General features: G+C 38.5%; 1 protein-coding gene across 1 annotated transcript in view; it reads right to left on the bottom strand.

Annotated features, from left to right (window-relative positions):
* Usp32 (Ubiquitin specific protease 32) overlaps positions 1–27,447 on the bottom strand; it is a 187,024-nt gene that overhangs the window by 39,553 nt on the left and 120,024 nt on the right. Inside the window, exons 22-25 of the mRNA XM_068230610.1 lie at positions 19,617–19,781; positions 18,191–18,381; positions 13,327–13,534; positions 2,827–3,018 (exon numbers count right to left, since the gene is read on the bottom strand). Coding sequence (XP_068086711.1) covers positions 2,827–3,018; positions 13,327–13,534; positions 18,191–18,381; positions 19,617–19,781 — 756 coding nt within the window. The remainder of the gene's footprint in view (positions 1–2,826; positions 3,019–13,326; positions 13,535–18,190; positions 18,382–19,616; positions 19,782–27,447) is intronic.

The following is a 27,447-nucleotide window of genomic DNA, read 5'->3' as shown; positions in this document are numbered from 1 at the left end:
GCTTCATACATTTGGATCAATATTTTAATCCATTCTATGCTATTCTTAAACATTGTGGGACTTTGCCTAATGCTGCGTGTGCTATGATACCGCTCAGAGAATTGCGCACTGTTTTCTTTTGAGTGATTTGCATTTTACTTCTTCTAAGTTTTACAGTGTCTACCCCTATTTCATTTCTACATTGCCCCTTCTACTGATCCTATGCATTGTTTTTCGTCTTAATCGGCTGATGATGACCTGGACTAAGGTCGAAACCGGTACCATTTCTACCAATTATTAAATGGGAATGTAATTTACTACATTTCTTATTCTTTTGTATTGAATAGGTTGAATCTCTTTATCAAGTATTTCAATTTTAACTCTATTATTTATTCAGGTCAACTTTACGCTCTGCACTGAATTGCGAAACCTTACCACCTGCACTTTAGAAACTGCCAATTTTCATGCGCAACAATCCTAAGCAGCATTTAAGAACATTTAACTGGAAGCACCAACTATTTTTAACGGAATGCACTGCATCCAAGTGCCTTGCTTTAATACCAATGTATTGCCTACATAACTTAATGTCATTGTGATCACACATTGTCTTCAGATGATTTGAACTTTTTAACAGAATGCAACACATTAAGAATCCAGTCTTATTTTAATTTCTATGTGTTTTACACACAGTTCATTTTAATACCATTGTGTTTGTACATTGTTTTGGATCATTTGATGTAATTGAACAATTTGTGTTATGGCTGATGATGGCCTAGTCTTCAGGTCGAAACTAGCCCCAAACTAAAATCAAACTGCACAACATTGTATTGAGAAGGTGGGCCTTGTGAATAAAATATTTAACTATTAATGTAATCACAGTTCAATACGGATCAATCATCATGAAGTTTATATCCTATAACATGGAACTAGCCCACAGTTTCAAAATGAAGAGGGATCCTCAGATAGATCTTACTTTGAGTCTAAAATGTTCCATGGCTTCACTTCTGCAGGGTGGGTCCCTTCAAGATGTTTTATTTGTTTTAAAACTCTTTTGAACATTTCAATATATTTATCTTTTGAGGTTATGTTTTCTTGTTTGCAGGAATTCCTTTGTGTAAAGGTTATAAAATTCTTTGTTATTTTTATTTTATTTTGGAATTTATATTATGAGTAAATAAATATGTCTGTTAAAACTGAAATACCTTTTATTTGAAGGTAAGTCCATACAAGTTCTTCCTTCCATGCCTCATAGGGACACTTCTGCTTTCCACATCCCTTGTCTTTAGTAGTAGTTTTTGTTTTGCCTTGTGTTATAATTTATTTTTAACTTGTACAAGATTGATAACACTTCCATGCTTAAATTATATTATTTTTATCTGTTGTTAACCAGTTTCAAGGTTGCACAAAGTGTAGGATAAGAAGGAGCAAGAAACATTAGATAAACACGGAGGGTTGAGGGCATGTGCCACCCCTGGAAGCAGCTGCATGTCTTTTTCTTGTTCTGTCTGATAAGTGTGATTTAGGGAAATGTCGCACACAGTCATATCATACCGTTGTTGCCTATTGGCCTGCCGAATTATAGATACATGGCAAGGCTACATTGTTGGCCTTTCCGATGCTAATCTCTCATACTCGAGAATTGAACAACAGGGTAAAATGAAAGGTCTCAACACTACTAAGTCCTCTGTAGGCAATGTGATAAAACTACACCAGAACGGTTTCCCACCAGAATTGCAAGTAATCAGCTTCATTTTCCGTATCAAAATCTAATCACTAAATTTTACACTATTGAGATTCTTCCACCGCTCAATAGTGTAAAATTTAGTGTTCCCACCAGAAATAACAACTTCGGAAAAAAACTGCCACGGAAGAGAGTTTGACCCTCCAGGACTGCGGACATTATTAAGAAGGTAAAGGCGGTTGTCCTGAAGGACAATCCACCAACTCAAAGACAGCTTGCCAGCCACACAAGCACTCTAAAGGTACAGTCTACCGTGTAATTAAAGAACCTGGTAAAGTGGCATAAGGCACAGGGACATGCTTTGAAAGCAAGGCACGTTAAAGAACGGTTCAGTACTGCCAGAAAATTATACGAAAACTAGCTAGTAAATGGCAGTCGCTTGTTATCCTGGATGAATGTTTCGTTTATTTGGATGACACCAACAAACCATAGGCAATTTACTATCGCCTAAAAGGCCAAAAGGGGCACTCAAACTTCGTCAAGGAAAACAAACAAAAGTTTGCTAGGTGTTTGTGGTAGTGGCAGGATATTGTGCCCGGGATAAACTCAGAATCCTCAGAGTGCTGAAATATGAGAAGATCAATGCTACCTACTTCTGGAAGAAAGTCATGGATTCCTATTTCGACGAAGATATCCGTCAGCTGTACGGCGAGGATGCTTCAAGTGTCTGGATGCACATGGATAAAGCATCCAGTCATACTGCCAGATCATCAGTCAGCTATTATGAGAGAACAGAAACAGAGGCAGGTGTCCGTGTAATACTATTTAGTGACATCCCTGTCAAATCCCTGGATGCCTCACTGATGGATTTCTTCTAGACGTCCTGACACTATTGAGGGTCTTTGGAAAGTGTGCAAGGAGGTGTGGGACAATATTCGTCTTCCTGTACTCCGTCGAAGTCTTCTACAGTGGAAATTGAGATGTAGGGAAAGAATCCGTGCCTGTAGCTATCACGTCGAGCATAACCGGGTCTGGAGGAAAGGAATCGCCTAGGACAACAGGTGCGACAAAATCGTCCAAACATAACTGGTGCAACCCTCCATACAAGTGGTAAAAGTCTAGGAAGAGACCAATGGGACCAGATGAGTAGCGGAAAGGGCAGTTACCAGTATGGGAGGCAGCCTCCAGATCTGCAGTTTCTTACTGGCCAGCTGGTGCTGCCGACACTTGCTACAGTAGTACTTCTCGTCCTCCCCTAGGTGCTCCTCCTTGGTGAATGCCTCCAGGCAGTAGTCCAGGTTTATGGGCTCGCTCTGCTGCTGTCTGGTCAGGGCCACGCTCTCGTGCTCCACAAACACCTGACAACACCAATGTTCTCATTTAGCCATGACACTTCATACATGCAGGTTGTTTCAGGTCTACATCTATTGAAATAATTATATTTTTTTAAATTTTGCTTAGGATCATTAGAGACGACATCAAACAACTGTGCCAGATCAAGGGAATGGTTGAGACTTCCCAAAACATGTTTGGTTTAATAAATAGTTTTTCTTTCATTTAATGAGTGTATTGATCAAGGCAGATTCAAATAAACTATTCTAAATAGTTATATTATACATTCAAACTAGTCAATATGGACCAGACACAATATTAACCTATGATGGTTAAGTTTATTAACAGTACGAATTCTTCTACGTCACAGCGCTTCAGTATGTCTTTTGTTCACGTAACACTTTTGTGTGTTAAGTCTTTGCTCGTTTAACATCTTCGCTTCGCTTCATGTTACTTGGTGGAGTGAGTTGTTGACTTATGTCCATAACTCAATATAATTATCAGTCCAGGGAGCTCAATAGCTGCAGTCGCTTATGTGCGGCCAGGATCCAGTATTCGGGAGATAGTAGGTTCGAACCCCACTGTCGGCAGCCCTGAAAATGGTTTCCGTGGTTTCCCATTTTCACACCAGGCAAATGCTGGGGCTGTACCTGAATTAAGGCCACACCTGCTTTCTTCCCACTCCTAGCCCTTCCCTGTCCCATCGTCACCATAAGACCTATCTGTGTCGGTGCGATGTAAAGCAACTTGAAAGAAAAAAAAAACAGCTTTTCTTTCAACAAAAATCATTTTCGTCTTACGATAAACTTTTCGGCTCCATTTCCCCGTTTGAACTGCCCGTGCTAGACAAAGATATTGAGGACTCACAGACATAGCACTTCCATTCGTCGGTGCTAGCCCTGAACCTTAGGAATGCCACAGAAGAGAGTTGCAGTTCAATTTACTGCTAATCTTACTATTGATTTGTGTGAAAGCAATTATTTTCCTCCATTTATGACAAAAATGATAATGTAATTTCATGGATACTGCTCATGTCGTCTGTAGGAACCCAGCCCCCGACGAACCTGATGGAACACAACAAAACGTGCTTTAGTTCTTATTTTTTACAATACCAATATAGTTAGTCCGTTATTGGACATTATAAATTTTCCAGGTATCTCATTCCTGGTTGCCAGCGTTTCGCACCAGCATGCTAAGTTGGGCTCATCAGTTGGTAAATAGCACACCTACCAGGACGCATGGCCACTGCGTAGGTTCCAAGTTGCTAAGTTGGGCTCATCAGTAGGCTCACTGCTGCGAAACGCTGGCAACCAGGAATGAGTTAGCTGGAAAATTTATAATGTCCAATAACCCTTTCAGACCTGAAAGAAAACTGGCGGTGTGAAGTTTTGTTTGTATGTCAAAAACTGACTAAAATGCTCTTAAATACATATATTTTTAGTTTATTTTACAAAATAAAAATTAACATCTGAGAAAAAGCACCCACACAATTGTGCGTGTCAGGACTTAATTCCCTACTTACAAAAATGAAAAATTACCTCAATGCATGTGAATATACATATGTACATGATCAAATGTTCTATTTTACAGTGTGGAACAATGTATTTTAAATAATTAAAATCTTATACATTACATGTCTCACGTCGAGTACTAGTTCTGCCCTCAAAGTCTCTTGGAGGTAGCACCCAGCACTCTTGCATGCATTGCCTGCAGGGAAACCTACCCCGCACACTTGTGCGTATCAACATTCAAAACCTCATGGTATCACGTACGATGTTGTAAGTTCACAATTTACGTTCGCTAAACAATTTACACACTTCGTTGATTATATTCTGATATTCAGTAGAGCTTCCAGATTAATATGAATGCAATAAATAAATACTTAATTTTAAGCATTACTGCTTCCCGCCATCTTGCCGATGAATTCTATCTTTAAAGTCTTCTTCCTGCCCCCCCCCCCCTGGAGGTCAAGCGCTAAATAAAAACAACTGAAGTACATGCTACGTGTCCCGCACAAGCACTGCAGTCCGGTCTAGCGCCAAGAAAACATCCAATAAGCTCAGAGATAAATAAAATATGAACCCGCACAATTGTGCATACACGGTCTGAAAGGGATATCGGACCAACTATATTGGTATTGTAAATTTACATATTCAGGACAAATATTTCGGATTCCCTATGGGAATCAACATCCATATCAAGTTCCTTTACGTTGCACTGTCACAGATAGATCTTATGGCGACTATAAGACAGGAGTGGGAGGGAAGAGGCCAGCATTTGCCTGGTCTGAAAATGGGAAACCACAGAAAAACAATCTTCAGGGATGCCGACAATGGGGTTCGAACACACTAGACAACCCAGAATGCAAGCTCACAGCTGGGCGCCCGTAACCGCTCATCCAACTCGCTCTGTATTACTTGCTTTAGTCCTACTCTGTTGAGTCCTTTCTGACTTCCTGAAACAACTTATCATAACTTCACCTCTATTGTCCAGTGTTTTTCAAACTGTGTTCTGTCAACTCCTTTTCATCCATTCTGAAAAGATGTCCATAGAATTTCAGTATTCATTATTCCATTAGCTAGTGTAAAACAAAAGCTAAAGGTTTCCACCTATTCAATACTGTCAAAATCAAAGTAAAGGCAAGACATTAAAATATATATATATATGAAGCAAGCATGAAACTGAAGACAAGTAAAGATTTTAAAAACACTCACAGGATATGCGATTGTGACTAATGATGGTCTCTAGTAAGACCGAAACTAGTTTCATCAAATATATGCAACTTTCTTAAGGTTACAACAAACAGTATTGAATAAGTGGAAACCTTTAGCTTTTATTTGACACTTGTGCCACACCAAGCTTGCTTTGGTACTGCACCATTCATAAACATCCTATCTCTGTGGCTATGCCATCGACGTCATTGGTATGTTCCCGAACGTGACGTGTAACATACTTCTAGAGACAAAGAATCTCAAAAACAGATAGCCAAGAACACCATCTGTCAAGGAGGAGATACCCCCATCAGACCAATAATCAATAGCAGGAATAGTCCCACTTATAAAACTTCTCAGTTCCTCCACAAGTTCTTAAAAAAGCATTTTAAATTTCACAATGCAAATCTCATCAAAATTTCTATCGAACTTTGCAAAACTTTAAACAAATTTAATTTACAACCAAATCACGTTTTATGTTTGCACGACATCACGAATATGTACTCAAATATACCCATCAACGAAACTATTACCATAATAAAAAACAACCTCTCCAAACGCAGCGCATTAAGCGAAATCGAAATAGACGAATTCATAAAGTTACTAAGTTTTGTTTTACACAATAAATACTTTACTTTCAACAACAAAATATGTAAGCAAGAAGGTTTAGCTATGGGAGACCCAATCTCTGGCATTTTAGCGGACATCTACATGGACAATGTAGAACACAATAAAATAGTAAAAAACATTAATGGACTCGGTTTATGGCTCCGTTATGTCAACGACACATTAGCAATTATTGATAAACAACTTAACAATAGTGATAACATCCTAACGTTTCTAAATAATTTACACGATAATATAAAGTTCACAAAGGAAAACGAAAACAACAATTCAATCAAAATTTTCTAGATATCAAAATCACGCGAGTTGTAGACAAATTTGATTTCCAAATTCATTTACTCCAATAACTATAAAAAACGAATCTTTGCACCTGAATTGCCATTTTAAAAAAGCCACTTATTACAGTTTAGTACACAGGGCAAAAAATCCCTCTTTCACTAAATAATCTAAAAAATGAATTAGATTTCATAAAAGAAACAGCCAGATACAACAGGTTCAATTCAAATATGATCAACAAAATCAATTATTAAGTTAGACTAAAATTAACCACAAACCTTTCTCCAATAAAACCCAACAAACCAAAATTCACGAAGTTCACATTTACCAACCCAAAAAACCATCAAATTACCAATCCTTTAAAAAAATACGAGGTAAAAATCGCTTACATAACGCAGAATACAAATCAACATTTATTTTTTAATCATAACTCAGTCAATTCAACTAATAATAAATATTCAAGCTCAGGTATATATAGACTCTGATGCTCAGTATGTAATTTTTCTTATGTTGGCCAAACTGGCCGATGTTTCTCAACTAGACATGCCGAGCATTATAACGCCCAAAAACATAGTAAGTTCTCTGCGATGAGTAAGCACATGAAAGAAACAGGTCACAAATTTACTACAATAGATCGGGATTTACAAATCTTAAAAAGAATTGAAAAAAGTAAGCTCATGATGGAATATAAAAACTTATACATCTTCCTAGATCAACAATTTAACAAAGACAAGAACCTAAATGTCGTAATAGATAACAAAAGTCCCCTTTACGAACAGATTCCAAATCTATTTTAAAAAAAAACCATTCCTTCTGAATAGTATCTATAAAATATTTAGCACCAAATCAGCCATGTTGATTTAGCTGTGTAACATGACATAGAAGCAAAGGAACCGCACAGAAGATAGAAGAATGAAATCTAAGCAACATGAAATTTTAATAAGCATTTTAATGTGTTAAAACTTTTTAAGTGTTTTATATTGTGGCCCATATGTTTTAATGTGTTCTGTATACTCATGTTCTAACTTATTGTAACTTCATGCTTCTGTATACTGCATTTCCATCCCCCATTAGACATCCGGATGTCTAATACAATAACAACTTGTGATTTTGTCTAATGGCTGGAAACTAATCATGTACTAGCTGATGATGGCCGTTAAGGGCCGAAACCGGTACTAGTGTAATCTATTTACAATAAATCGTGTATTGATTGGTGGAAAAACACATTTCTTGTCTATACATTGAATCTATCAATACAGAAAATGAAATTTATAAACAATAATAGATTCAGCAGTCAACAAGAACAATAGGCTGTCAGAAGTTGCTGAAAAGGTAAGACTCCAGATTTATATTCCGAAGACAAAATATATGACAAACATCTGTGGTGGACCTGAATGAATGATCACTAATCTTGGAAAAATCAGTCGAGTCAAGAATTTCACATATCTTGGTGAAGTCATCCAGCAGAATGGATTAGAAGAGGAAGCAATCAATGTCAGGATAAGGAAGTCAGACCAGGCAAACCAAATGACAAAGCATATCTATAATAAAAAGTCTATGAGTATAGGGGCCAAGTTCTGACACTATAACACAGTTGTAAAACTTGAGGGATTATATGCGTCTGAAACTTAGACCTTAAGTAGTAAAGGTCAACCTGACCGGCTGTTTCACGTTGGTACCAACAACGTAAGGCAAGCTGATGTAAGTACCAACATAGTTGGAGATGTGTGGGATCTGGTAAATGCAGCACGGGTGAAGTTTAAGAAAGCGGAGATTGTTATTAGTGGAATACTGTGTAGCAGGGATACTGACTGGAGGGTGATTGGGGATTTAAATGAGACTATGGAGTGGGTATGTGGGAAACTGGGAGTGAAATTTCTAGATCCTAATGGGTGGGTAGGAGATAGGGATCTGCGCTCAGATGGCCTTCACTTAAGCCGCAGTGGTACGTGTAAGTTAGGAAATTTGTTTAGAAGGGTAATAGGGAGGTACATTCAGGGAAACGGGGTGGCCTAGGGAGCAGTGATAAGGGAACAGGGAACTGGAAATCAGTAGGGATGACATAAAATTGTTAGTGTTGAACTGTAGAAGTATTGTAAAAAAGGGAATAAAGTAATTTAATAGTTATATATTTACCAGATATTGTAATAGGAGTTGAATCATGGCTGAGAAATGATATAATGGATGCAGAAATTTTCTCACGGAACTGGAGTGTGTATCATAGAGATAGGATAGGAATGGTGAGAGGGGGAGTATTCATTCTGGTGAAAGAAGAATTTGTAAGCTACGAAAAAGTTAAAGATGAGACACATGAAATTCTAGGTGTAAGGCTCATTTCTAAAGATAATAGACAACTTGATATATTTTGAGTGAACAGACTGGGAAAGCGTAGCACTGACATGGATTCAGAATTATTTGATAAGATAATCAGCTATCTAGGAAACGACATGGAAAGAAATGTGATTGAAGCGGGAAGTCTGAATTTCCCAGACGTCAATTGGGAAGGAAATGCGAACGACAGGAAGCATGACCAACAAATGGCAAATAAGTTAATATGGGAAAGAACTGATTCAGAAAGTGATGGAACCAACCAGAGGGAAAAATATCCTGGATGTGGTGCTGATAAAACCAGATGAGCTCTATAGTGAAACTGAAGTAATAGATGGTATTAGTGATCGTGAAGCTGTTTTTGTGGTAGTTAAAAATAAATGTGATAGAAAGGAAGGTCTTAAAAGTAGGACTATTAGGCAGTACCATATGGCTGATAAAGCAGGCATGAGGCAGTTTCTAAAAAGTAACTACGACCGGTGGAAAACTGTAAATAAAAATGTAAACAGACTCTGGGATGGGTTTAAAGAAATTGTTGAGGAATGCGAAAACAGGATTGTACCTTTAAGGGAGGTAAGGAATGGTAAAGACCCACCTTATTATAATAGAGAAATAAACAGACTAAAAAGGAGGTGCAGGTTGGAAAGAAATAGAGTTAGAAATGGCTGTGGAAGTAAGGAGAAATTGAAGGAACTTACTAGAAAATTGAATCTACCAAAGAAGGCAGCTAAGGATAACATGATGGCAAGCATAATTGGCAGTCATACAAATTTTAGTGAAAAATGGAAGGATATGTATAGGTATTTTAAGGCAGAAACAGGTTCCAAGAAGGACATTCCAGGAATAATTAATGAACAAGGGGAGTGTGTATGTGAGGATCTTCAAAAGGCAGAGGTATTTAGTCAGCAGTATATAAAGATTGTTGGTTACAAGGATAATGTCCAGATAGAGGAGGAGACTAAGGCTAAAGAAGTATTAAAATTTACATATGATAAAAATGACATTTACAATAAGATACAAAAGTTCAAAACTAGAAAAGCAGCTGGAATTGATAAGATTTCTGGGGATATACTAAAGACAATGGGTTGGGATATAGTACCATATCTGAAGTACTTGTTTGATTATTGTTTGCTCGGAGGAGCTATACCAAATGAATGGAGAGTTGCTATAGTAGCCCCTGTGTATAAAGGAAAGGGTGATAGACATAAAGCCAAAAATTACAGGCCAGTAAGTTTGACATGCATTGTATGTAAGCTTTGGGAAGGCATTCTTTCTGATTATATTAGACATGTTTGTGAAATTAGTAACTGGTTCGATAGAAGGCAATTCAGTTTTAGGAAAGGTTATTCCACTGAAGCTCAACTTGTAGGATTCCAGCAAGATATAGGAGATATCTTGGATTCAGGAGGTCAAATGGACTGTATTGCGATTGACCTGTCTAAAGCATATGATAGGGTGAATCATGGGAGACTACTGGCAAAAATGAGTGCAATTGGACTAGACAAAAGAGTGACTGAATGGGTTGCTATATTTCTAGAAAATAGATCTCAGAGAATTGGAGTAGATGAAGCTTTATCTGACCCTGTAATAATTAAGAGGGGAATTCCTCAAGGCAGTATTATCGGACCTTTACGTTTTCTTATATATATAAATGAAATGAGTAAAGGAGTGGAATCAGAGGTAAGGCTTTTTGCGGATGATGTTATTCTCTATAGAGTAATAAATAAGTTACAAGATTGTGAGCAACTGCAATGTGACCTCGAAAATATTGTGAGATGGACAGCAGGCAATGGTATGTTGATAAACGGGGTTAAAAGTCAGGTTGTGAGCTTCACAAATAGGAAAAGTCCTCTCAGTTTTAATTACTGCGTTGATGGGGTGAAAGTTCCTTTTGGGGATCATTGTACGTATCTAGGTGTTAATATAAGGGAAGATCTTCATTGGGGTAATCACATAAATGGGATTGTAAATAAAGGGTACAGATCTCTGCACATGGTTATGAGGGTGTTTAGGGGTTATAGTAAGGATGTAAAGGAGAGGGCATATAAGTCTCTGGTAAGACCCCAACTAGAGTATGGTTCCCGTGTATGGGACCCTCACCAGGATTACCCGATTCAAGAACTGGAAAAAAATCCAAAGAAAAGCAGCTCGATTTGTTCTGGGTGATTTCCGACAAAAGAGTAGCATTACAAGAATGTTGCAAAGTTTGGGCTGGGAAGAACTGAGAGAAAGAAGAAGAGCTGCTAGACTAAGTGGTATGTTCCGAGCTGTCAGCGGAGAGATGGCGTGGAATGACATTAGTAGACGAATAAGTTTGAGTGGCGTTTATAAAAGTAGGAAAGATCACAATATGAAGATAAAGTTGGTATTCAAGAGGACAAACTGCGGCAAATATTCATTTATAGGAAGGGGAGTTAAGGACTGGAATAACTTACCAAGGCAGATGTTCAATAAATTTCCAATTTCTTTGAAATCATTTAGGAAAAGGCTAGGAAAACAACAGATAGGGAATCTGCCACCTGGGCGACTGTCCTAATGCGGAACAGTATTGATTGACTGAAAAAAAGAGACCGCAGGATACTAAGAAAAATCCTAGGTAATAGATGGGTTGATGGACAGTGGTGAATGAGACCAAACGAGGGTTTGTACAGCAAGACAGAACCTCTCACAGCATCAATTAAGAAGTGATTGCTATTATTTTACGGTCATCTCTTGAGGAACTGATGATCGACTAACAAAAAGAATATGGAATTTTATTCAATCTAAGGCAACAAGGCCGAGATGGTTCCAGGAATGTGGAAAAGATCTGAGGCAGATTGGTATTTCAGACCAAGAAATACCCGAGAAGAACACATTCAGAAGGTTGGTGAACAACTATCAGGTTTCAAAATGGCATCTACTTCCCGAAGACAGAAAGGACCTTTGTCTGAAGAGCATAAACAGGCACTCGTTGCTGGGCTCAGAAGATACTGGCAGGAAGTCAAAGTCGGAACAAGAACAAGACCTAGACACTAAAATGAAGTTGGTTGTTACCACACAGTCCATAGAGGCTCAACTCAATGTATATATATATATATATAATGTCCAATAACGGACCATTTATATTGGTACTGCAAGATAAACCAGATGAAATTCCAGGAAGTCTTCAGAAGAAGGTGTACTTAAATCCATAGTGTTTGCTCTGTTGTGAGTAATCATTGCCAACTTATCTACTGAAATTGCTTGTTAGAATCTTCATAAAGTTGTTTGCAATTCACTCGAGTTAATCCCAGAGCCCTTCCACTTTTTCAGGATTTTTTGTTGTCTTTGTGTGACTTCCTCTTCTTTGCCCATTTCAATGTTAGAGTCTGCCTGATGGAGGACTGAAGTTTATCATATAGTCAATTATTCATTTGTTGTCCGGCTCCATGGCTAAATTGTTAGCGTGCTGGCCTTTGGTCACAGGAGTCCCGGGTTCGATTCCCGGCAGGGTCGGGAATTTTAACCATTGTTGGTTAATTTCTCTGGCACAGGGGCTGGGTGTATGTGTCGTCTTCATCATTGTTTCATCCTCATCACGACGCGCAGGTCGCCTACGAGCTTCAAATCAAAAGACCTGCATTTGGCGAGCCGAACATGTACTCGGGCACTCCCGGCACTAAAAGCCATACGCCATTTCATTTCATTCATTTGTTCACACAAAATGTTGTGCCGATCTGTTGTAGATTTTTCCATTGTTCCTCTGAGAATTCTATAGTGTTTAAGTCTGTAAAACTTGTCTCTTGAAGTGCAAATACCAGAATTATTTGTTTTCCCATCTCTTCATTTTAGTTTCCCAGTCTGCAATGAGTTTGTATGTTTATTATTCTGAAAAAAGCAACATCTTTTGGTTTGTGGATTATTTTACTGTTGAGGTTGTGTCAATCCCATCAAGTGTCCGACTTCATCCCGTACAGTGATACAGGCACGTCGGCACTCCCGTCTCCTTTTCTGAGTTGCTTAGTAACAGAACACACAAATCATCAGGAAGTGCCATTACTTCAGACAATTAACTTGCAGCCAAGAACACACAGTATTCGTACGATTTCAGATGAAGAGACTTTGCATATTCATCCAAACTTGCAGTTTGCACATTTCTGCTCCCACTGAACAAGAAACGTTGGGCAGACCCCGTGGTGTTATTTGACAAGACTAGGCTATGTGCCAACATCAGGTTTCAACCTCACCTCTCCCTATCTCATTGTCATCTCACACCCAAATGTACAGGTCACTCAAGGACATCAAACAGACTTGCAGCAGATATCTCCAGAGGGCACAGATCGATCAATCAATCAATCAATCAATCAATCAATCAATCTCTTATAAACTAACTCCGAGAAGCTCTCGGCAAAATGCGAATGTTGCAGAAAGTATTACCCGTTCCTGGGAGGTCTGGTAGCGGAGGTGTAGAGCCGTGGGGTCCCAGTCGATGGCCAGATAGCTGCTGCCGAAGTTGAACTCGTTGTCGGAGCACTGGATGCGACAACCTCGGCAGAACCTGTACCAGGGACACCACGCGCATTGACTGCCATCCTTCTGCACGGCCTTCAGCACGAACGGGAACTCGTAGCCCAGACTGTCGTCACTGAGAACAACCATTACTTGGGGTCAGCTTTGTCTTTGCAGTTGCCTAACTTCAAGCTAAGACATAACATACTGCCACAAACGTGAAGTTTGCTGTCTACAGTAGCCTGCCTTGCACTGTGAGTGTTAGAGGGTTTGTCATACTCATACCTCACGCTGTTGTCATTTTATGAGCTGCCCAAGTTACATGACACAACTATGATAAACTGATAACTTGAAAACAATATTCTCTCAAGTATCGAGCGAGCTCTTATTGTTATTATGGTGTCAATGATTTGCAACAGGATGTTAATAATATTATATTATGGTATGATAGCAACAATTTATTCCTAAATGTTAAAAATGTGAAGTTCTGGTATTTACCATGGAAAAGGAATATTATAATGGTGAAACAACATTTGAAATTGTAACATCTATTAATGATTTAGGAATTATTTTTGACAGCAAATTAACTTTTAATAGCCATATTGCAAAAGTAATGAGTCTATCTAACAAGATCCTTGGTTTCACTATTAGAAATTTCAAATTATTTACTCAACCTGAAGTTATTGTTAACTTGTATATAAGTTTAGTACGAAGCAAGTTAGAACATTCATCGTTAATCTTTATAAGGACCAAACACATCACATTGAGACTGTACGAAATAAATTTCTAAGATATTTGTATCATAAAACTTTCAATGTATTTTGTCCATTTGATATTTCAACTCACTATTTAAGAAGTTTGTTCAAATTCATGTCTTTGAAAAACAGGAGAACATTAATTTCAATACACATATTGAGGAAAATTTTGAATGGAAAAATTAACTGTCAAGAATTACTTACCTTCATTCCATTTCATGTACGGTACCACAAGTAACATCACAACAGCAAGTATTATTTCACATCCCAAGATCTAGAAGTGTTCATCACTCCAATTCACCACTAGTTAAAACATTATCACTTTATAATTCAATTAGTGCACAAGTTGATTTATCTGTTGGCGCTAGGTTGTTCAATAAGCAAATAAAGGCTATTTTTAACTAAATCATGGTTAAATTCCATTTTGCTGGAAATCTAGGTACTCAAGTTTTCGTTTTTCTGTTTGTGTTTTTTTTAAATAGCTTAGTAATTTTCTATGGTTGATGTATAGTCTATATTATTATGTTTTTCATTTGTAGTAATAATTTTTAAATTGTGTTTTGCTAATTAGTTTTCTTCTTTTACCTCTTGCTATTATTGTTACTACTGTTATTATTTTTGTTTGCTGTATTTAAAGTTTATATGCCATGAAGGAACGTAATTGGGCTCAGCCTGTGTACCTTCGTATTATCAAATAAATAAATAAATAAATAAATTATTATTTTGCGATTATTATTATTATTATTATTATTATTATTATTATTACTTGTGAAGTACATCCACTTATTAGTATCATTATTACTTTACAATCGCATCATTTGTGAGGTTATGTCATGAAACATTTGTTGTATATGGATATTTATATGAGTTTAGTTAATGAAAGAACCTACAATTAATATTATATATATTATTATTACCTGTATATATGATTTGTAATCCACTACAGAATTGTGAAACACACTGTAACATCCAGAATGGTACTCGGCAGATGAGAACTTTACTTTGTAGAATATTCTGTACATTATATCTGGGCCTTAAGCACTCCAGAATTTACGAGAAAATGTACCTTGCTAGAAGCCTGGCCAGGCACGTATATAAAGAGATGGTAGAGATGAGTTATTGTTTAGTAAGAGTCGTGATTTAACAGGAGTTATACTTGTGACCACGTGTTGATGATTGGTTCATTGATGCTTGTTGTTTAAAGGGACCTAACATCGAGGTCATCGGCCCCTAATGGTACGAAATGAAATGACAAATTAAAAGTTCAAAATCATCCACTGACCGAAATAAAAAAAAGTCATGAAGAATGAATAGATGGACATGAATTTAAAACAATCAGTGGATCCGACTCAAAAAACTATCATAAATAATAGTATTACTGATCAAGCGACCACTTCTAAAGCACAATCCTGAATCGAGGATGCTTGATGTCTAAAGGGGTCCAAATCCAGGTCAAAGGCCCCTCAGAATGGTACTTATCGCTAGGAAAATAGAACCATGGTATTTGTCATGTTGGGGTACTAATCAAAAGGAGTGAAGACTCACGGTGTTCAACACATGATGGTACTACAGACAACTATTGTACGTTGTACAGGTAATGCTGACCTATGGTGTTTTTCACACAATGGCGCCACTCATAGCCAAAGCAAACCTATGGGGTTCCTCACCTAGGTGTACTAATCACAGGCGCTGGTATTCCCGTGGTGTTCCTCACATAGTGGGTACTAATCACAGGCAATGCCCAGACCCGTGGTGTTGCTCACATGGATACCACTCATGGGTACAGGAAACCCACAGTGATCCACCCTCTGCTGCTACTAAGCACAAACCTATTTCGTACCTAATATAGCGGTACTACCTGCAAGTAAAGGCGACCCATGGTGTTCCCCACGTGATGGTACTAATCAAAAGTAGTTTCATGGTTCTAAGACAAACATCCCTTGGTCACCCCTTTTAGTCGCCTCTCACAACAGGCAGGGGATACCGTGGGTGTATTTTTCGTCTGCGTCCCCCACCCACAGGGGGTAGAGAGAGAAAAAAGAAGAAAAATAAGAGATCCATCACTTCAAGAAATGAAGTAACATACGAAGAAAGGCAAGGGCCACGAAGGACGTGAAAATGAAAGACTCCCTAGGCCTCGAATGCTCTAATACCGGGGTCGGAAAAGAAGAAGAGTAGGCCAAGGGAGGTCGGATAGGATAGACGAAAGTGAGAAGCCTGGCACAAGTAAGTGGAAGCAATGCCAGGACTCAGCTAAGGGCCCCATGGTCGCCAACCCACGCTCCCAAGTCGAGAGCCCTTGGGGCCCCTTTTAGTCGCCTCTTACGGCAGGCAGGGGATACCGCAGGTGTATTCTACATGTGCGTCCCCCACCTGCAGGGGGTTGACCACGTGTTATGACATGTTGGTAAGCAGTCAATTGTTATAAAATTGTGATCTCCGTGTGGTTTAGTGATAGGCATTTGTTGATGTGTGTATTTTGTTTGTGGAAGCAGTTGATTAGGTTATGCGTATGTTTATGTGAAGTTAAGGTGAAATAAATAAGTGTACCAACTGACAGCATTTTGTGTGCGTCTTTGTGGAGACATCAACTAGAGAGATAAAGACTAATAAGGAAAACACTAATTACTGAAGAAAAGTACAAAAGATTGCAAACCATACCGAATACCATACACGTTGCGCGAGATTGGTTAACCATGTAGTGAATTTAAATATGAGAGCTGGCAAGTAGGTTTTGAGATCGCACTCTGCCAATATATGTCGATATGAATGGCAGCTTGGGATTGGTTGGATGTCTATGATTCATCGCATAACTACCAGACAGAGCCAAAATCACCCAAAACGTCAATTTAGAAGTAAAACAGTGCGGAGTATAGATATGGACTTTGCAAGGCTAAAGACCGGCTCGAGAGCCATGCCGAGAAATAACCAGCATCGAACATAAAAACACTTCAGCCAGTGTCACCGTAGCCTACTTACTACGGAGCGATCCCATCAAGTCGGAGCTCCGTGTTCAAATCCCTCCCATGGCAAAGGATCTGTTACTTTGATTGGGGATCTCAAGCCAGTCTTCAGTAACGTGCAGATCTAGCAACACTACTTCGCAACATCCATTTGAATTCGCCCACGAAGCGATGTGAATGGCTAACTTCAGCAGCTGATAAGCGGGAGATGGAATTATTTATCAGTATGAAAAATCCTCTAACGTTCACATACCCAATTCACCTTGCTTTCGACCTCCCTGTATAGAATTAATGGAATGCGGAAATGAATACACAATAAGAAGAACAATGACAGGTCAGTGTGAGACGAGGGAGAAATAGAAAGAGGGAACGAGGACAATCTCCACATCGATGTGCTCTCCCCTCATCTTCTACATTCATTTTTTCTCGGCCCCCAACTTTCTCAGGACGTCACACTTCAACACTCATTGAGAGATCTCCAGTCTTGATGAGAGAAATAAGAAGAAAGCTGGTCTTTTACTACCTACAGTAATCTTCTTTGTTTCTTTTCTTTCCTTGAGTTTATCAAGCTTTCATCATATTGCTCACTTTCCACATCAAGACTGAAGATCTACCTCAAACCAGCGCTGACGTCCGCCTGCTGATGAACCGGACCAATACAAATGAATCAAGTAGCGAATATTTAAGATTAAACTTAAATATTGTATTTAAGTGGTCTGCCTATTCAACACATATATAATTTATTAGATCTAGAACATGTTTCTTTCCCTAAGGGACATCATCAGCTAGGATATTTCACAAATATATATCAGATATGAAATCACATTGGTAAGACATAAATTTAAATGCACTATCAAACACAAGTACATTTAAAATAAAATTAATACAAACTTGACTAAAGCTAGAAAGACATGTTGTTAATAATACTGATGTGAATTAAGTGCAACAGTTAGTTTTTATGGACTTCATCATGAATTTTATGAACAGGTCTGAGAAGAAACGGATGTAGACGACATACATAGAGATTGTCTTTAATGACCTGCCATTACGTGTACTGGATACAGAAGAACTCACCAGTCCTGAGCGTGGTTGGGGGCGGCGGTCTCCGACGGCGGGAGAGGGGATACGAGACGGGCCACCTGCACCCACACCGCTTGGTACAGGTCCTGGTGGGTGGTCGCTTCTGCACATGGGACAATTACAGGTAGTCCAAACAGGCTGGGCTTGGTCTTCTGCGACGACAGGAAGTACACGTCCTGTCTGATCTGTGAACCCAAGCAACGCAACTCATTCCTGAATTACAGTCGCACACATTTCTTAGAAATTTTAGAGCAGTCACTGTAAAATTCCTCTTCTGTGGACATAAATAATTCCTACAGTTTGTCTCTCCGAGAGGGTAAAATTTCAAAAGATATCATTCCTACCTTTCCAGGCCAAGAAAGTATCAATCTAAAGAAGTCTCAGAAATTTGTTATAGCTCAGGAAATAGACAAGGAATGAAGCAAATAACAGGTTTGGAACAAGTTCCAGTAAAATGCAAAAAACTTATCACAATATTTCCCCCAAGGTTCTATAACTTCGAGTGCAAGCGAGTATTTGAATTCTATGGATGAAGCCTGTTCAAAAAATAACACAACTTTGAAAATATCGCTCAAAAGCAAAGTTGAACAGTTTACAGTAAAAAAGTCCACAGCCTGTCAGTCATTCGACCGGGTAAGGAATGGAATGAATGAAGCCCCCATCTAGCAGCAAGGATAGGAATTGTGCCAGCTACCAAAGTCTGTCACACTTTTCTGTGGCAATGATTAATGAATGACAGATGAATTGAAATGATAGTGGAGAGTGTTGTTGGAATGAAAGATGCCAGGGAAAACCAAAGTATCTGGGAAAAAACCTGTCCCGCCTCCGCTTTGTCCAGCACATGGAGTGACCGGGATTTGAACCACGGAACCCAGCTGCCACCCGAGCCAAGGAGGCTCTACAGTTTACAGTAAATGGTTATTTTCTAGCAGATATATAGTATAGTGGTCTCCTTCCTAAGTAAATTGTCGTACATTTCTGAAACAATCAGTGATCGCTCAGTGGCTGTGTAGAGTACGAGATGTGATTGTTGAGATGTCTAGAAACACAGGAAAAGGACTGAAGAAAGAGCAGTCTTTCTCATACCTGAGGGGTCACACAGTGAACCACTGGTGAGGTTTGTGGAGAAAACTTCAGGAGCCTCCACAGCAACACATTACTCTTAACTTGTGGATTTTTGATAAACACAAAAACAACTGCTCACTTGACCTGGACCCTGCAGACTTTCTTCTGTTTCCCAAAGTGAAATTCACCCTGAGAGGACGATGGTTTCAACGGATCAAAGAGATCGAAGGCAGAACTATGCCTACCAGGACCTTCCATAAGTATAAACGGTACTGGGAGTATTGTATTAATACAGTTATTATGCATGTTGGGTCACTTTGTGAACAGACCTTGTACACGGACAGACGTTACTCACCATCTTACGATGCAGAGCCACGATGAAGCCGTGAGGGGTGGTGGTGTCCGTGTCGCTGAGACCGGCCAGGCTGTTCGAGCTGGCACTACTGTTACCGCTAGACTGACGGAGCTGCGACATGGGCGACATCTCGTCCACCATTCCGTTCATTCCGTTGGACATCTGCTACAAGAACAGCCACACACTTCAGCATCATACAGTTCCTTCGTGCAACAGGACCAAGATAGTTTCGTACAATATAAATAATGGGGAGGGAAAAAAAAAAAAAAAACAAGTGCCAAATCAACTCTCATGTAGAGAGAGGAACATGAATAGGAACACAGTGTGGAAGGAGGAAACGAGGACTGATCCTCATCAATACCAGTTCTTCTTGGTCCCTGGCAAGCTTATTTCTGCTTCCCAGCTGCACGAGGAGGGCAAGCGTCAACACTCAGTAAAGGGCTATCTCAACGGATCTTCAGTCTTGACTGGGGGATAAACACACGAAAAGGAAATAGATAAAAAATTAAAGATCCTGTTGTGTGCTCCTTTCCACGTTCCTATCCCTCTGTGAGATTTAACGCTTGCTTGTTCCTTTGCAATATTTATATTGACATGCTGGATTCCTAGTCTGTATTCATTTTTATCTGGTCACCAATATTCTAGAGTGATGGAGGGTGCTAACCTCCAGTAGTGGAACAATAGCTACAACAAGGAAGTGCTATCCCATGGGGCGACATTAAGACACAAATGCTTGTACGCAACAGAAACAATGGACATAATTGGGAAGAAAGGGGTGGAAGCCATTAGAAGATGCTCTAGAAAATGGGGAGAGGAGACTCAGAGGTGGGGGTTGAAAGGATGAGAAAAAAAGAAAAAGAAAAAAAGAGTGCAGTCTATGCAGAAGACCCAGAAAATGACTCAAAACTGTGTTGTCAAGAAGACATACCAGACAGAGGTTTCCATTAGAGAAGAAAGAGGTAGGAGTAAAGATGGTGCGGTGGTGGTGGTGGTGGTGGTGGTGGTGGTGGTGGTGGTGGTGGTGGTGGTGGTGGTGGTGGTTGTGATTGTTTTAAGAGGAAGTACAACTGGGCAACCATCCTCTACATAACACTAATCAGAGGGAAAAAATGGAAGGGATCAGACACATCAAAAAATGAAGGGATCGGCCAAAGAAAGACAAGGGCCACGAAGGGCGTGAAAATGAAAGACTCCCTGAGCCTTGGGAACCTAATCCCGGAGTCGGAAAAGAAGAAAAGTTTACCAAGGAAGGTCGGATAGGCTAGATGAAATTGAGGAGCCTGACACAAATGGAAGCAATGACAGAACTCAGCTAAGGCCCCCATGGTCACCAACCCATACTCGCAAGTTCAGAGCCCTTGGGGCCCCTCTTACGTCAGGCAGGGAATACCATGGTTCATATTCTACCGCCCCACCCACACAGGGTGCACTTATAACACCTCACAGGAAGTCTGAGTGCCAGGCAATGCATGGAAAGCTTCAAGGCCAAGACTAAAGCTTGTCACTGACATGCTTCTTGAGCTGCTTGATATCAGAGGCTGCCAGTAAGTTGCAGTGAAAGAGGATTCAACGATTTACACTTTTCAATCTTGATAGCCACTCTGCTCTGTCCGACTTTACTGGTTTTGATCAACCCGTAGCTTCCAGATCTTACCACCTTCACTGTCAAACTTTTTAAGAGTACTGCTAATCAAAATTGGATTCTCTGAAAGAAAACTCTGTCCAGTGACACTAGAGGTAACCAGGAATCGATGCAGATTATTTTCACAAGCCTTGAAACAGACAGCTCAACAAGACAAACATTTTTAGTTTCTTAGAAACACTTTTAAAAGTAACCCCTCTTAAGGACACCATCCTGTGAAAAAGGAAGAAAGAGAGAGGTCCGATTTGTTTGGTCCCGGAAGTCGGTAGGGCAGAGCCTTGTATTATTACATGTGATATAAATCATTTGGATCTGTATTGATGATATTTGACTTTAATAACAATAAGTTATTTTATCCACCTAATCAATACATTAAACACAGACAATTAGGATCTTGTCCTTGTTAAATTATTCGTTGACATGTTATTTAAAATATGGTACATGTTTTGCCATAATTTTGCAGGCATCATCAGCCATGATTTGACCTTAAAATAAAATCAGGCACCTGATTGACTTATGAACTAATATTAAAATAGGACTAAATTAACATGTGGTAAAAAACTATTAAATTGATAGCTTTACAAGGCTTGTAACTATGAGTAAGTGAACAGTGCAACATTTGATTGTGAACTTGTGATTTAAGCAAGTTGATATATAATAATATTTAAATAGCAAGTGGTTGATAACGGAGAAACATTCTGAATTATCAAATCTAATGTCGTCTTGTTAAAACGTGATGATAAACAATAACAATTTAAAATGTCATTGAATGGTAGTCTTATGACTGATGATTACTCAATTGTATGCGTAAGCTAAATGTCATTAGCATATGGTATAATATTTTCGCTTTAATGATGATGTGAAAACTGGTAATTCGTAGTTGATAAATAAATTGATATTGGACTCTTTTGGACCATATTTGCAGGTACGGTTGACATGCTGGTCAAAATGGGGCGATGCTAAAGTTGTGTGTAGATTAACATGTTGATTGTTGATTCTAAGGTGAAGTCTGTAATTGAAAATCAGAAATGTGGTTTTAACGTTGGAAAAAATTACATGGAGAATGTACAAACTTACCTCTTGGATTTCAGCGAGAGTAACTTGTTGTGTTATGGTCTATGGGCTGCTGGCAACTGTCGACTTCTTACTGCGCTTGTTATAGCGGTGGGATCCCCTGGGAGGGAGTTGCGCCTGTGAAGGCATGGCTATGGGCCTGCGTGTTGTGCTTGAAAGGGAGCTGCTAGCGGTGGGAGGGAAAGAGGAGAGTGTATTATGTATAGGAATGGTGGGAGTGCTTACTGATTTAAGGTTGAACATTTCAAAAAATTTACTTGTGAAGGGAATTGATTTTTGTAAAATTATTGCGATCTGTTCTTACAAAGGACTTTTTTTTATCAATGTCATCATTTAAGTTCCTATCTTTGTTGAACTGGTGGTCAAGAAATATGAGTATGTTTTTGTATTCTGTCATGGTAGTAAATTTATTCCCTGTATCCTCATGTGGTTGGCCATTGCAGAAAATTGTGTTTCTGAGCATTGTAATGTTCAGCATATCTGGTTGAAAAACTGCAGCCAGTTTGGCTGACATAAGAAAAATTTCATATAAAGCATTTTAATCTGTATATACCTGATCAAGAACAATGGTTATCTGGAGCGTTAATTTCCACCACAATCAATCTAACACAATCTTCTCTAATCAAGAAATGATCTTTTAGATAAGGGCATAAAACATAATTGGCCCAATCATGAAAGGGTAGAGGTCACCACCATCGCTGAAACAGAGACTTACTATCGACAAATTCCAATTGACAAACAAAACGATGTATGATATGAAGTAAAAAAAGAAACTTCCAACATTGGTTAAAGAGATAACTAATAGCAATTGTAACTCTTCAACACAAACTTAAAAATTGAAATCTAATATCTGTAAAGGCAACGTTGTGGTAACAAAGGCAGATAAAAGGCAATACCATAGTAATAATGAACAAGCAAGATTACATAGAAAAAACAGAAAACTTTTTTTCAGATAAAACCTACACAATAAATAATAAAGACCCAATAAATAGAACAACACAATTTAAAGACCCTCCTCAAAAATTCAATGTTCATTCTAAATGATCATGACTATCAGAAACTACAATGTTAAAAAGAGAGAGGTTCCACCTATTCAATACAATGATAAACCGTTGCACAAAATTATGTCACAACCTGTTTAATTCGGGACTGGTTTCGACACATATTTATGTCATCATCAGCCGATAGAAAAACATGGCAAGAAGTATACAATTATCAACACACACAAAAAAACACATTAAAGGATAACTGCAACACATACAACACTTTCATGAAGAAGTGATCAACTGAAGTTCATGTAGTTCTTACACTCTTGCTGTGAGCGTTAAAAGAACTGAAGGATACAAGTGAAATGTAACACTTTTCCATGAAGATAATTTTTTGTAGAGATCATAAGCAGTGTGACGTTCTTGAGCACTATTGCTGCAAGCTTTGAAGCCAATACATTAGATCTTGAGGTTAAAAAGGATCTTGAAGGATGCAGCAGCATGATTTACAATTTTCTTTTTTGCTAGTTGCTTTACGTCGCACCGACACAGATAGGTCTTATGGCGATGATGGGACAGGAAAGGCCTAGGAAAGGGAAGGAAGCGGCCATGGCCTTAACCCTTTCCGACCCTTAGCGCCCGAAAGCGCCCGACTGTTCATTTAGCCTTCCGGTCCTTAGCGCCCGAAAGCGCCCGGCTGCATTATCTGCATTCGTCTGCGATCTGTGCGATAGTTTTTTATTTTTCTCATCAGTGAAGTGTTTATAAGGCATTTATGAACACGCAGTGTGATCTACAAGTCTTAGAGAATAAAGGAAGACAGATAATCTGTCTTGACGTTGCCTAGGCAACGGTCTTGAAATTCCGCGAGCGCGGGTCAGCTGTTTCGTCCGTAAACATGGCGGGATTGAATATCGTGTATATTGAAACTGAGCTGAATATGGGCGAAAAAAGTGACACAGAATCCTTGAGTAGGGGTGCAGGTGAATTTTTAATGAGTGAATAATGTATCAACGAAGATAATTTTAGTGATAACAGTGATGTGAATGAAAACGAATATCGATAAATCGGACCTGATGGCGATGCCACGGCAATTCAGGTAACACAAATATTACGTCTCGTTACTCCGAATGATTACATGGATGATGTTGAACCTGCGCATAATTCGGAAAGAGTATTAGGGGAAAGAGATTGTTTTTTACGTATGTTAGGAGGAGAAAAACTATTCAGTGGCATAGCCTATTGCGCATATAACAATGCAGCCTTCAAACAGTCGCATTCCGGTAAGATAAAAACAGAATGGGAAGACCCTCGCCCAGATGAAATAAAATCTTATATACATGGCCATCATTCCACTTCCAAAATCACGTGATTATTGGTTTTGAGGGATTCAGGCAACATGGGAATGTGACAAATGCAGACTGTCTCTGTGTCGAGTATCACGAGGGGGGGGGGAACACATTATGACTCAATAAACAGAGAAATGGATGTGATGGTATATTTTCTAATGTTATTGAAAATTTGAATTCATTGTGATCAATAGTTTTTACTGTATATAACTTTTTCTGAAACAATACGGTCTGTTTCAGTTTTTGCTAAATAATAGGTTAAAACCTGGGGATAAGCGGAGTGAAAATGCGGGCGGGAAAGGGTTAATTATGGTATAGTCCCAGCATTTGCCTGGTGTGAAAATGGGAAACCACGGAAATCCATCTTCAGGGCTGCCGACAGTGGGGTTCGAACTCACTATCTCCTGATAATTTACAATTGTTGCTAGGGAAGGAATACACTTGTTGCTAGGTAACAAATAACATACTTTTGTTTTTGGTACTTATAAAGGTGGATAGTGATGTATATATAAACTCTTAGAGTATGTTGTAGGATATGAACTTATCAGTATTGGTATGGATTTATGAGATCTATAGAAAAAGGAAAATAAGTTAGAAAAAAATAATAAAAACAGGGAAAAATGGTAAAATAAGTAATACTATGAGGCTCACCTTGTTTAGCTTGCCATGAAGTATAAGAGGAAGTAAGAACAGAAATTGAACACAGGTAGGGGATAGGAGGTGGGGGGGTAACGGACTAAGGGGGTTTGTCTAAGGTGGATTAGGGGGGTAGGGACAAGTAGCGCGAGAAGGTGTTGTGTATAACATGCCCACTTGTCAACTTGAAGCTTTTGAAAACTAAGATAAGGAAGTAAAAAAGGATGTGTCGAAACCGGTCCCCAACCAAATTAAACAGGTTGTGACAATTTTGTGCAACAGTTTATCACTGTATTGAATAGGTGGAACCTCTCTCCTTTTAATATTGTGATTCTCAGTTCAATACGAATCAATTATGAAGTTTTTAACTTTAAATAATATCATAAACTAACCATAATGAACCCAAAATTACCCACAGTAAGATCATTACCAAAAATTCATAAGATGGAGGTCCCCATTTGACCAATAATCAATAGTAGGAATAGTCCAACCTATAAAACCCCTCAGTTCCTTCATAAATTCTTAAAGAAACATTTCCAATTCCACAATACAAACCCCATAAAAAAACTCAATCGAACTTTGCAATTCTTTAAACAAATTTAGTTTACAACCAAACCATGTTTTATGTTCCTCTGACATTACTAATATGTACACAAATATCCCTGTCAATGACACCAACATCATAAAAAGTAATCTGTCAAAACATAGCACATTAAGTAAAATTGAAATTGATAAATGCTTAAAATTACTCAGTTTTGTTTTAAACAATAATTACTTCACTTTTAATAAGATTATTTACAAACAAGAAGTTTTAGAACTGGACGATCCGTTATCCGCCATTTTAGCCGATATCTATATGGATAATCTCGAACACAGAAAGATAATAACATCAAAGGGCTCAGCCTATGGCATTGCTATGTCAATGACACCATAGCAATCATTGACAATCAAATCAACAACAGTGACAACATATTATTGTCCTTAATAATTTAGATAATAACATTTAATTCAATAAGGAAGACGAGAGCAATAATTCTTTACATTTCTTCGATATTAAAATCACGCAAGTTTTAAACAAATTCTACTTCGAATACACAGAAATATACAACCTTCACTTCAACAACCACAAAAAAGAATCCTTACATCCTAACTCACATAGAAAAGCCACTTACCAAAGTTTAGTATATAAGGCATTAAAAATCCCTATGTCTTCTAATAATCTAAAAAAAAGAATACAATTCATAAAAGAAATAACCAAATTCAATGGATTTTAATGCAGACATAATTAATAAAATCATCAAGAAAGTAAAATTGAAACTAGCCACAAATTTAACCCCATTAAAACCCAATAAACCAATAAACCAAAATTTAATTTTATCTAATTTATCAGGTTAACTTCATGGGCACCGCAATGAATCGCAAAAAATTTTATACCGGACACAATGTATCTGTGTTAACCACATCATCATGTGCTGTCCTGACAATGTCCAACAACATTTTCAGCAAGATTTAACAAGCACCATGAGAGCATCTCATTTATTATTTTGATTGAGGATGAAACAACATCTAACAGTTCCCCGTCAGCTAGTGGTTATTTACAGTAGTGTCCAATGGATTACATATAGCTAACACCACACAAATAGATTTGATGACAAACTACAGGATCAACATTTACCAGTTCCCAGCAGTATTAGAACTAACAGTTCTGTGTATATAAATTAATACTTGGGTGAAGCTTTGTCTGACCCTGTAATAGTTGAGAGGGGAGTTCCTCAGGGCAGTGTTATCGGACCTTTATGTTTTCATATATATATAAATGATATGAGTAAAGGAGTGGAATTCGGAGGTAAGGCTTTTTGCGGATGATGTTATTCTCTATAGAGTGATAAATAAGTTACAAGATTGTGAGAAACTGCAATGTGACCTCGAAAATATTGTGAAATGAACAGCAGGCAATGGTATGTTGATAAACGGGGCTAAAAGTCAGGTTGTGAGTTTTACAAATAGGAAAAGTCCTCTCAGTTTTAATTACTGCGTTGATGGGGTGAAAGTTCCTTTTGGGGATCATTGTAAGTATCTAGGTGTTAATATAAGGAAAGATCTTCACTGGGGTAATCACATAAATGGGATTGTAAATAAAGGGT

Source organism: Anabrus simplex, chromosome X, assembly GCF_040414725.1.
Source record: "Anabrus simplex isolate iqAnaSimp1 chromosome X, ASM4041472v1, whole genome shotgun sequence".
In the NCBI taxonomy this organism is placed as follows: Eukaryota; Metazoa; Arthropoda; class Insecta; order Orthoptera; family Tettigoniidae; genus Anabrus; species Anabrus simplex.
Note: the sequence above shows the minus strand (reverse complement) of the source record. Positions and strands in the feature narration are given on the sequence as shown.